This window comes from Carassius carassius, chromosome 8 (assembly GCF_963082965.1).
Source record: "Carassius carassius chromosome 8, fCarCar2.1, whole genome shotgun sequence".
In the NCBI taxonomy this organism is placed as follows: domain Eukaryota; kingdom Metazoa; phylum Chordata; class Actinopteri; order Cypriniformes; family Cyprinidae; genus Carassius; species Carassius carassius.
The window spans coordinates 18,934,039-18,946,914 of record NC_081762.1 but is presented as its reverse complement, the minus strand read 5'-3'; the positions used below and the strand labels follow the sequence as shown (position 1 = coordinate 18,946,914).

The 12,876-nt window shown below is 35.9% G+C and overlaps 1 protein-coding gene across 4 annotated transcripts in view; it reads right to left on the bottom strand.

The window, feature by feature from the left end:
* LOC132145454 (alpha-catulin-like) overlaps positions 1-12,876 on the bottom strand; it is a 70,179-nt gene that overhangs the window by 4,181 nt on the left and 53,122 nt on the right. For 3 of the 4 annotated variants that reach the window (XM_059556502.1, XM_059556500.1, XM_059556503.1), the window contains 12 exons: positions 12,036-12,125; positions 10,688-10,858; positions 9,748-9,948; positions 6,857-6,946; positions 5,951-6,109; positions 5,691-5,783; positions 4,244-4,394; positions 3,398-3,435; positions 3,265-3,306; positions 2,626-2,780; positions 2,323-2,371; positions 814-870 (listed from right to left, as the gene is read on the bottom strand). In XM_059556502.1, coding sequence (XP_059412485.1) covers positions 814-870; positions 2,323-2,371; positions 2,626-2,780; positions 3,265-3,306; positions 3,398-3,435; positions 4,244-4,394; positions 5,691-5,783; positions 5,951-6,109; positions 6,857-6,946; positions 9,748-9,948; positions 10,688-10,858; positions 12,036-12,125 — 1,296 coding nt within the window. The remainder of the gene's footprint in view (positions 1-813; positions 871-2,322; positions 2,372-2,625; positions 2,781-3,264; positions 3,307-3,397; positions 3,436-4,243; positions 4,395-5,690; positions 5,784-5,950; positions 6,110-6,856; positions 6,947-9,747; positions 9,949-10,687; positions 10,859-12,035; positions 12,126-12,876) is intronic. The other variant, XM_059556501.1, reaches the window with a different exon arrangement.

Sequence of the window (12,876 nt, the reverse complement as noted above, 5' to 3'; positions counted from 1 at the left end):
TGAACGGGACAATTAAATCAGCACATTTGAATGATTTCTGAAGGATCATGTGACACTAAAGACTGGAGGAGTAATGATGCTGAAAATTTAGCTTTGCCATCAAAGGAATAAATTGCATTTTAAAATACATTCAAATTGAAAAAGTTTCATATATATATATGAAACTTTGTCGATTTGATGTATGCATACAAAACAACAAGCCATATATATATCATATATACCTGAAAGGATTGTGGAAAGTAAAGCAAAGATGTATGCATACAAAACAACAAGCCATATACATATATATATATATATATATATAGATAGATAGATAGATAGATAGATAGATAGATACTGTATATATATATGGCTTGTTGTTTTGTATGCATACATCTTTGCTTTACTTTCCACAATCCTTTCAGGACTTACGGCAAGGACAAATTTAACAATCTAATAAAATACTTTCACCCAAAACTGCATTAAAGGTTTGCCAAAGTGAGGTAATTGCTGAATTTGAACTGATGGATGAATAAATACTGTAGATGTAAGCAATTTGTATTATCCATACTCTGCTTGCAGCTGGGGAAATGCATTTTGGGCCAGGCATTTTTAAGATTATTAATCAAACCGTGCAGTGCACCATAAGTGTCAGGCTCTGTGATTATGGATGAGGGGCCCCTGTTGGCCCCAGCCAGAGCAGGGTTAACTATCACTGATAGCCACGTCTCTGTGGTCCCAAGGAAATGGATGGCAGTCATTACAGTCCTTTATTTACAGGCATCTAATGAAACTGTGGTACATAAGGGCCTGGTGGGCACGCGGGTGTGTTACCTGTTTGGAGAGAGAGTGGAGGATGTGGCACAGCTGGAGACCTTGGTCTGACAACACCTGGAAAGTAAATCCATACTGTAAGGCTTCACTCTATATCAGAGTAAATGTTACACAACTTGAACAAAGGTGCATCAAGTAAAGTAAGAAAAACCTAAATAAATTAATAGTTTTTCTTGGACATGTCCTGACTGGGATTTCTAAATTGCCTAAAAAAGACGAGTTTTGACTTTGTTTTCATACTTGCTGAAGGATACGACTTGTAGACTGACCAATGGCGTGTGTATATATTGTATGTAATAAACCAATTGGGGCGTGTGAGAAAGTTTGATTTACAGCGAACAGTTAACAGCAATGCAAATACAAGTTCACAAAATATGGAAAACAAAACTGCAAAACAAAACCAATACCCAGACTTTTTAGTCAATTTAAAATCCCCGCCAGGACAGTTTAGGACAAGTGGACGTATGGCCACCATAATGTACAATGACACAAGATAAAGACTCAGGTCAGGTCACACTTTCAGTGGCCTAAAAGAAGTTTATTCTACATACAGGTCTGTTCACACCAAGAACAATAATGTTTGGTTTATTATGTGCATGTGTAGCAGTTTTGTTGTCTGCTGCTTTAAATGCTCAAGCTCTTTCTGATTGGCTGTCAATGTTTTCCCATTCATCAGCTGGAAAACTGATATGAAAGTGATTCCAATGATACTGCTTCTCTATGTTATTAGCGTTACAGAACTTTCCTATTCTTATAGAATTAGAATGATTATTACAGCATTATATTTGCATTATTTGCAACACTTCCAGGCTGCTATTTCAAGCATCTAATATCATTTCCTACTTGAAATCTACTCGCAAAAATGACTTTAAAATCTCACTGATATTGAAAACTGAATTTTCAAGAAAATTACACAAGCGGAATTTAGAAGTCAAATCCAATGATTAGTGTCATGCTATGTCATGCCAAAATTATTGTAATTACCAGACAAATAAAGTAACATATAGTCACTGCCTTTTGGTTATTTTGACATGAAATCACAGCGATAAAATGAGATAAAATGGAGACTCTGTTACTAAAAATTATGAGCTTCCAAGTTGTAACTGTGTTTGACGTGAACTGTTTACTAGTAGGAAACTCATAATTATGGGAATTGCAACATGACATCAATGCAGCGAAGGCTATAAAACAAGGTACACAGACATATTAAAGAAAGTTCACAGTGCTGTTCTGCTGTGATGTTGATGTTAAGATCGCTCTGTCAGATAAGAAGTTGTGTTTAGATGGAGGCCAGTGTGCCCTACTAATAGAACGACACACTGCTTAATCAGCATTTCCTCTCCATTCACAGACACATCCTGCTCTGGATCACTGTATCTCACAGACAAATGACAGCTGGCCTTTTTAATAATATATTGATCCATCTTTTCCAGGGGATGCATTGCTCTTAATGGCACCTTGAAGAGATTCAATTAAAAAACCTATGAGAGAGAATGAAGGCTGGCTTACCTCAGCTTGGTGGAATAGATCCAAAGTTGTCTTCAGTAGTCCTTCCCCCCTTAATCACAGAGTGCAAAACAGCAGAGAGTTAATGAAACATCCTTAGAAGATCCATAAAACCGATTGTGTAGTTTGACAGAAAGTGCAGATTAACAACAACATGGTTTTGTCTTCTGAACAGACATTTTTCAAAAAGCTTTAACTTTCCAGTACGCTGTATTTCATTTCCTGTGTAATATAACACTACTCGAACCAATCTGATAATCTGAGAAATGGACTATGAAGTCTCTGAAAAGGTTTCCAGTGGTTTACCTGGTGAAGAGGTACATGGAATATGCCATGCTGGATATGATCTGACACAGCCGAACCATCTCGTGGTCCTGCTCGTCCCAGCGCTCCACCTCTGAGTCCACATCTGAGGTCAGGAGACACACTTCCAGCCCAAGCTTGGCAATGCTGGTTTGCTCCTGAATAGATCAACATTTGAAGACTCTTCAGTTCATGGCCACAAGGATACTTCCAAGCAGAACTAAATACTGGCAAATTACACTTTTTTTTATTTAAATGTACATAGCAGAAGCTAGGGTAACTGAGATTTTTCCATTGCTTACAGAATTTTTAATTATCAAAAAATAATATATCTGGTTTATTGCATTTTCACGCTTTAAAAACATTCCCACACTAAGAGATTAAACTATTTATCATTTTCTCAGTATTTTGAAGAAGCTGAAATGTACTAAAATGTTATTATTAGATGAAAAACTAAAACTTTATACCTTGCCAAGGAAATTTGGTATTTTTTAGTAATATTGTAATCTATATTTGGAAAAGGAATGGCAAAAGTCTATATAATTTTCTGGACAAAAATAAAAGAATAGAGCATGATGGAAAATGTTCAACCCAGTCTTGACTGTTTGTTCATACATTATGTTTTATTAGGAGGAATTGTACCTCAGCGTCAAGTTTGGCAGCCTTGACTGTCTTCAGGTGTTTCTATAAAATAGATGAATCAGTAAATAATAAAGGACATGATATGGTAAGAGAAATCTGTGATAAAATCATAACTGCTGCTTGTGAGACTTACCCCCGGTCTGGGTAGAGACAGATATGTTTTCTTATCACCTAAAATGAGGAAGACATGTTAAGTCTTAAAACCAAATCTATATACAAAGCACTATAAAACATAAAACTTGGTTCAAATACATGTCTAGTCTGAAAATGGCTGTGTATAATGATTGTGGATGAACAGACACAAAGGCAGGATCTTGGGGGATGACAGTTTGTTTTGGGAAATATCTCGGTTGGCTCTGATGATGACTGGGAGCCTCTCATCTGGAACAAAAACATCTCCCCAGGCACCGGGTTTCTGGCGCGTTACTGATGCCTTCCTTCAGAATCTGACAAATATCGTTGCCACAAAAAGCTCTTTATGCACTGCCGTGAGAAAACCAGAGTTTCACTCGGAAGAGCTGCCATCCTTGAGCGCAATGTCCAAATACAGATGAGTGAAAGGACTTTCACAGACCTGTAATCTCTGCAGCAATACGCTCTTAACCTTGTCTACAGAGATTTATCCAGCCTCTATTCAAGTACCTCATTTGAGGGATGTGGATGCAGCGCATGTCAAATGTCAAAGCCGCACATCTTTAGCAGCTAGAAAAGATAGCAATCTGGCCACGAGGAAAAAGACCTTTAAAAACAGTTATCGCTGCCCTGTCCATAGGCATGAACAAATACATTTTGTGCACCTGAAAATAACTGCTACTATTGCATTCAAAGCACCCATGAATCCCAGATTAAAATATTGTGGTAAGTACTGTGGTAAATGCATATCATAATTCATATCTTGTTCTGGAAAAAATAAGCTGTTTGTAGTCCTAAAAGTCAGCCGGCAAATTGTTAACATAACTGAACGGCTTGATTAACGCACCTCTGCGGCCCTCGAACACATCGTTGATCTCCTTCAGCAGGATGGCCATGTCACACAGCTGGGACTCCCAGGCCTCGCAAAACACATCCAGGTTTTCTTTGGCAATCTTGCTGGTCGGGTGCAGAGCAAGGGTCTGTGCTGCTGAGATGATCTGCCACCATAGCAATAAATGACATTTAAAAAAATGATCAAATAATTATATTTATAATTAAATATTATATGATTATTAATTAATTACTTTTTTACTATATTTATGTTTAAATAAATGCAGCCATGATACGCATAAGAGACTTCTTTCACAAAAAAATTAAACGGTAGTATAATAAAATAATGAAATATGTATGTATGTTTTTCTTACCTATGCACCCAGAAAAGGTTCTCATGAAGAAAAAATATATTTACCTTTTCTGGGTGCATAGGTAAGAAAAACTGTCTGAAGTAATTGCTGCTGAAAATTCACTATTGCTCTCAAAGGAATAAATTATATTTCAAAATATATTCAAATAGAAAACAGTAATTATAATTCACAATATTACTGTTTTGCTGTATTTTTGATTAAATAAACCCAGCCTTGGTGAGCATGAGAGATTTCTTTCAAAAACCTCAGTGTACTGTCATTTTTGATGCGACTGCATAATTCGACTCCTGTGCAACATCTGAATATCAATATTCACCGTTGGTTTCTTTCCAGTGTCCCACGGCATAAATGCACCATCTAACTCTGTCGGCAACTGCATAATTATGATTTACAGCTTACTGGGAGGAGGTTTCAAAAAACAAACACAGCGAAGCAGAGCTCGTCTCCGCTGAGGGTGTGGATCCAGCTGGTAATTACCTATGGCTTTTGGAATTACTGATAAAGCAACTCATTATCATGCACCCCTGAAGCTGCCGCTCACCCGCTGTGCCCTTATTGGCTGCCTGATCTTTAGGCCTCATCATTATTGGTTGGTGAGGTGAGGTTGCCCTCTCTAAGAACACTCATTCCTGCATGCAATCAGATATGCTAATGAAGCGTGCTGAAGAAATGCACTGCAAATATACTTAGTTAAATATTACATTCTGCATATTGGCCCAATCTTACCTTTTGTTTTTCATGTCATACTGTTTGTATTGAAAAAGAAAACAAGCAAGAACCGCAAAGATGATTTTGATGTATGAATTGTTTTTTTTTTCATCCATCTGAAAATGCATTTTAATTGCAATGTCTTGCTACTTTATGCCTGTGTGTGTAAGTGTGTTTGCTTCTGCTGTTCTTTTCTGTAATCAGAGCTGCAAAGTCAACAACAACAGTGTAAAATATGTCAAATAAGCATTGGTGATTAAAAAAAAGCCTTAACTCTTCCGTTCTCTTATATTTCATAAGTCTCTGAAAGTCTTGAAAAAAAGGTCTCAGTTGCTAAGACGTCAGACTCCTACTTTACAAGCAGACAACCTCTCTGTTTACCTGAGGTCCAATGACACGGAAAGTTTCCTCAGCGTGAATACAGGTGATCTCCAGCGGCTTGGTCCCCGAGATGTGGCAGAGCAAACGACAAGTCTGAAATAGAATAAAATGGCACTACACTAAATTTCTCAAAAACTTTTGTAGATTATACAGCAAAGCTATTGTTAAATGCACTACAATGCACCAATCTGTATTGAATGCACATATCATAATAAATATAAGCAAATATAATCATATGCTCTCTAATCAAATCCGCTCACCTCCACCAGTTGCTCTTTGTGTTCGGTCAGTGTGCCAGCATAATCAGCCACGGCCTCCAGGTTTCCATCCCCACCGGAGGCCTTCAGGGCCTGCAGCACCAGATGATCTGAATGCAGCTTCAGCAGCTCAGTGGCCCTTCCCACCGCCACCCTATGAAGCTGAACGAAAGATAACAGTCCAATTATCTGAACTGAGCAGTGTTTCCTAAAAATTCCCTATGTGTTAGTATTCATTACATGAAAAAAATATTGTTTTAGCAACATACTTCAGTGTTTTTATCATTTATTATGAGCAATATGAATTATATGAAGTGTATGAACAACCAGTCAGAAATTGTACTAAGGGGGATGTTTAAATGACATTTTTTTCAACTAAAAATAGAAAGCATTTTATGTGTTTTGGTCATTAATTTAAATGACAATTGCAATTTGTTTAACTGTTTGCATCTGGACAATGTTTTTTTTTTTTTTTTGTATTTCTTTAGAATACGGTTTAGTATTCTTTTATTCTGTAATGCCTGTCAACAAATAATTTTTTATATAATTTATGTTACAGTATTGTTAAGTTGCAATGAAAATGCAATTGTATGGATTTAAGTTTCACAAAGCAGTTTCTTCCAGACTTTTACCTTACAAGGAATTATTTTATAAGAGTAATTTATACGCGAATCAGATTACAGTAAGCCAATATGTTTTTATATGTTCAGATGATGCAATGGAAAGATATGCTGTCATCTTAAACGCAAATTCACTAATGAAGTAAATATGTTATGGCACTGTAAATTCAACATAATTGATACAGGGAACACTGGGATGGTTGCTATTGAAGAAAGATTGTGATTTTGTTTTAGATGCTTTGGCTCGTGGGATTCAATCCCTGTGCGTAGCCTGTCGTAAGAATCTCACCTCTCGCCTGAGATCACTGACACTCTGACAAGTCTTCAAAATAGAGAGCTCCATCTCGTCCGTGGCCTCTTTGGCTTTAAGGGATTGCTGCTGGAGGGTAACATAAAAACAGAAACAAAGATAGAAAGGGAATTTAACACACTGCAAACAGGATGATTTTCAACCAGTTGTTCATGCATCATCCATGGTAAAGAGCCGTCAAGTTTCAACACAAGTGTCAGTGGCCCAAGCAACCTGAAAGATGGACTTTGTTAGACATGAAAGTCTTTATTTGCAGTTTTCTCAAAAGAAGGACAGGCAGACAGGTGGGTGGAATAGCTTTCAGATGGGATTACGGCAGGGTGTCAACACAAACACACCACAGAAGCCGTGTGAATGTTTGAAACGCTCTCATCTTCCAAGACGTCCCACTGGGACTTAAACAGTCATTGCACTTCAGTGAACACATTCCAAATGTTTCTGTCACTGAAATGGTGGACAGGAAAAGTGGGGAACAACCCAGATATTACCATGTAAAAACAATGCTCAAAACTCTAAATAAGTTTTGGCTGAGGACAGCAGAGATGTATACATAGTCATAAACATTCAAGGACTCGTAGAAAGAAGAAATGCTTTGCTTGAGGGAAGAAAATTAACGCCCATGGTCTGTACACTGACAGTCGCACTTAAAAATGTCAAGAGGTTGTTTAAATGGATATTTCAAACCCGATCGTCTGGTTTTATGGTGTCCATGAGTGATAGTACACAGGTTCTTTTCATTTGGATCAAAGTCATGTTACAAAGGTGCCGGGTTGATACACCGAGTGCTCTTGAGGATGAACAAATCACTAGATTAGAAGTTTGTAACAAGCTAGTATTCTACAAGCAGAAGTGTATATTTCACTTTGTGTTGTTTATTTATTACTTTTTGGAGAACAGGAATTGTGATTATAATGTCTATCATTTGAAAAGACTGTTTCAAATTTCCACACTAAACTATTATTTTGGTCCTTCCCTAAATAGCGTGTAAGACAAAACAAATTGTCACTTTAAATGTTGGTCTCTTCCTGTCTAAGTGGGCGATTCTTGGGCAGAGTCAGCTGCAGCGAGGACCACACATCAAACATCTGGCCTTATGAGACAAGCAAGCATTACGTCCTCAAAAACTACACATGAGAAAACAATCAAATGTATCAAAATACAAACATTATAAAGAAATCTGGGATCTAACAATCTGTAAATTCTTTATATATATATATATATATATATATATATATATATATATATATATATATATATATGTATATATAAATAAAGAAACACCGTCAGTGACACTGCCACAAGTAGATAAAGATTCAAAGGTGTTCTGTTCTACTGGATTGTTAAATGTAATCATATGTAATCATACACTACTGTTCAAAACTTTGGGATCAGCTATTTTTTTTTTATTTGACCAAAAGCAAAGTGAAATCTCTTATAGAAGATTTATATTTCAAATAAATGCTGTTTTTCTATTCTATAACTTTCTATTCATGAAATACTCACAAAAATATTAAGCATCACAAATGCACTTTTGAATGTATTATATTATCTGCATTATTTGACAGTTCTCTAGATGTTTCATTGACCTTTAAAATTCCAAGATTTTAAGATTATCAAGTGTCTAAAACATTTTAAAAGGTCGCATACATTCCCATGACCTTTTTAGTTTTTTAGCTTCTAGTTTTGATTACTGAAATTAAAAAAATCAATCAAATTAAGACTTATTCCACTATGTATCATTCAACTCAAAAACCTGGTAGCAAATCAGACTGTGGCTTTTTACTACATACCTAAGTGCATTTTTTAACACAAAATAGATCAGCGAATAACTAGCAACTCTTATATTAATAGAAATTCCAGGAGTTTTCTTTGACTTTAAAGATTTAATTTATGTCCATGACTTTCCTAGGCCAGGAAAAGAATCATTTTAAATTCCTTAGTATTTAGGTTTTTCCTGATAGTAGGAACCCTGCATTTCATACATTTTAGGCTACTATTCATATTCGCCATGTATTCTTGTGAGATAATAGTACTAGTAATGCTGAGGTCAGGGTTTTAATTCCCAGGAAACACATTTAAAGCACCGGAAGTCACGTCTGACAAATGCCTAAGAATTAAAAAAGGTGAAATTTTCCTATATATGCAAAGTGAACAAAAGAAGTATTTAAAAAAAACACTGCAGTGACTCAATCATTTTCCTTGAACAGGGTTTTTCTTTCTCAAGCCATTCAATGTATAGCAATGAATACCATGTCAGTTTATATCAACCTTCAAATTAATGCTCCTATTAAAACATTAGAGAGTGCATGTTTTTTTTTTATGGATTTTCTTTCTTTGTGACTTTCTCTTTACCTTCATCCCTCTATGGTTTCATCCCTCTAAATACACCAGAAGGTTTAGAGTCAACTCATGTAACAAATCATTTATCAATAAAGGTTGTCTGAAATGTATGCTGCTGCACAATAAAAGAAATCATGGCAAAATGACAGCAAATGAATAGCTTATACAAGAAACCAAAGGCAGGAAGCAGGAAAGAATAAACACCTATATATCTGCACTGTAAGTCATATGAGGCACAGTAAAGGTGTGAGATTCATGGGCAGTTACTTCTCCGGAGGAGAGACATGCAGAACATCCTTCAACAACACACTGTACAACAAAGACATGGAGGACAGATATACATACCAAGTGAAACGTTTGTGTTAAGATATGAATAAGAGAGCAAGTTAAAGACACAAAGTCAGTGTCATACAGCTATACTGAGATGCAGTTTGGCATTTTCCTCCTGCTGTTAAAATCAAGTCAGACTCAAGTCATACTGTGAATGATTGGTCGGTGCAGTCCCTAATGTGTGTATGTGTCCCTCTTACCGCATGTCTCCATGTGCTGATGAGCTGTTTGGTCTCCTGACGTGTGATCTGGCAGAGCTGTATGATTGTCTCTCTCTGCTCATGGCGTGTGTAGGCAGAGTCTGTAAAGTCTTCAGTTTTTTCCACCAGAGCTTCCAGCTGAGCCGCCACAGCCTCACAGGACACACAGAACAGAGAGTCTCTCAGACCCCCCACATTAACCTGAAACACGCACACAAGCATCCGGTGAGAAACTGATTCATGGTATACCAGTTATTGGCTAATGTCTGCATTTCATTTGTTTTTCAACCCATCCATAACTTTAAAATAATTATCACTATTTTGTAGGGCACCTTAATGGGTGAAGTGTGTAATCTCAGTAGCACCAAAAATCATTTGTATTCAGAAGTACCTGGTTGGTAAGATTTGGTAATGTTTTTAAGAAAAGTCTCTCAAGCTTACCAATGCAGCATTTATCTGATAAAATATACAGTGATATTTTGAAGTATTATTACAATTTCAAGAAACTGGTTTCCATTGTAATATATTTTTTATTTTTATAATCGATTAATCACGATTAATCATTTCGCAGCCCTACTATGTAATTCATTCTTTAATGATTATCAATGTTGAAAACAGTTTTGTCTTAATATTTTCGTGGAAACATAAATATTTTTTTAGGATTCTTTGATGAACAGAAAGTTAAAAAGAACATTATTTATTTGAAATCGAAAAATCTTTTGTAAAATTAAACATGTATTTACTCTTACAACTGATTGATTTAATGTGCCTGTGCTAAAAAGTATCAATTCCTTTCTTTCTTTCATAAAAAAAAGAGAACCCGAAACCTTTGAACTGTAGCATATATTTTTGGGACTGGTTGAACAAAACTTTTTTTTTTTAAACAAGTCTTTAAAAGAGAAACTTTATCCATCGAAGAGCCCTTGGCCTACACCTGCACCTTAAAGTCTTTAATTCCAGCGTAGATGCTGACAGGAAGTGCTTTGGCTTCCCCTCCGCTCCTCGTGTCAGTCACAATCTCAATGACTTGCTCCAGGGCCAGACGCATACGCTGGAAGACTGCTTCTTTGTTGATCCGTGCCGACTCGCAGTCTGGATGTCTCAGACAAGTCTGAGAGGCAAAGAGGAACACAAATTATCTTCAAAATGCAGAGGAACAACAAAAATGTGGCTGCAAAATTTGACATGTAAACAGAATGTTATTACATTTTTAGAATGAGGAAAGGAAAACACCCTTTTTAGAGAAATGAACAAGCTCAATTTTGGAAAAGCCCTTTATGAAAAAGTATTATTCGTGGTATCAGATGATAATATCATGGTACTTTAACAGCCAATAGACAACAATGGTGCTGTGTGAAAACTATATAGCATACCATACTCCAAGGGATGTATAACATGGCGTGTACTAAATATGATGATATTACCGTAGTAAAAACCATGGCACATGTACAAAGCAGTGAACATACATAATCACTCTCATTCAATAATAACTGTGTACAAGTTTTCACACTTATGCATGCAGGAAAAGTTCTGATGTAAAATTTCCATTTAAAATTTCAATATATAATTAAAAATTACTATACACAACTTTTATATATAAATATTTGATTATTTTATTTGATCAAACATTCACTAAAAACAGTAATAGTGTGAAATATTATTACAATATAAAATAATTTTTCTATTTTTATATATTTAAAACTGTAATATAATTTACTGTTCAAGAAACATTCATTATCAATGTTGAAAACTTTGTGCTGCGTAATATTTTTGTGAAAACTGTGATACTTTTTTCAAGACTCTTTATTTCTAATTTATTTGAAATATTTTGTAACATTATAAATATCTTTACTGTCACTCTTGATCTATTTAATCCATCTTTGCTCAATAAAACTATTCGTTTCTAAAAACTAAATCTTACAGACCCCATACTTCTAAACAGTAGTAAAGGATATATATATATATATATATATATATATATATATATATATATATATATATATATATATATATATATATATATATATATATATATAAATAGTTATGTAAAGTATACTATAGATAATTAAATATTATATGTAATGTGATCATAGGCATATTCAAAATGATAATATGTGTCAGAATATATAGCCACCACAAATCATTTCCTCATTTGTTTAACTTATTCCTAAATATGTATCTTAAAAACCCCTGTCAAAAACATTCACACTCAAGTTTTTAGGCACAATTACATGCGTTGAAATGAACATGTTTTAGACAGCAGATGGTACTCTCTTCCACAATCCTACCTTAGAGGCTGTGAGGAGCATCATGGTGCATTTCTCCAGCACAGCACGTGCGGCGGCCATGCGAGCTCTTTTCTTTTCATCCTTCAGATCCTGAGAAAAAACAAGAATCCACAAGACAAATATGAGAAAACATGCAAGGCCTCGAGTGCTTTCAAGTGTTCTGAAATCTCAGCTTAGGTTTAACCTCATCGTTCGCTTGCAACAGACAAAGCTGGAATCACACCGTGTTATCAATTTAGCTCAGATAAGATTTCCACAAAGTGCTTAAGAAACGCATCAGACCGAATCGTAATAAAACTAATGTTTCTAACATATCAAGTGCACTTGACTTGAATCTTAACCGTCTGACACAGGATGTCAGGAGATCTACAGGACTGAATTCATCCATTCTAAGTTCATTTTCAAGGTCTTGCTAAGAATGAAGGGTAAATTTGGTCCTTAGAAGAGATAGCACTGACATAATGCCTTCCACCGACACGGAGCGAGCTGGAATATAACTCAATAGAGCTGCGCTCACTCGATGCGCCGTGAGGCATTAGGGATTTGTGACTGACAGACTGTGTGTGTGCATGATGGAGAGAATGAGAGGAACCTGATCTGTCTCACCCCGGCTGGGAGCCATGGCTCACAAAAGGAGAAGTGATTATCTGTTATTATGTTCTTCTGAATAAAACTGAAAAGATGGAGGCCGCAGATTGGCAGGAAAGCTCTGCAGAGATAGGAACGTGATGTGTTTGTGAAACATTATCAAACACACAGAAGCTCCATTTTTGAAATGAGACAGCCTTTCCTATCAGTTCTCGACGTCATTCATATTACTACTTTACTAATCATGGTGGAA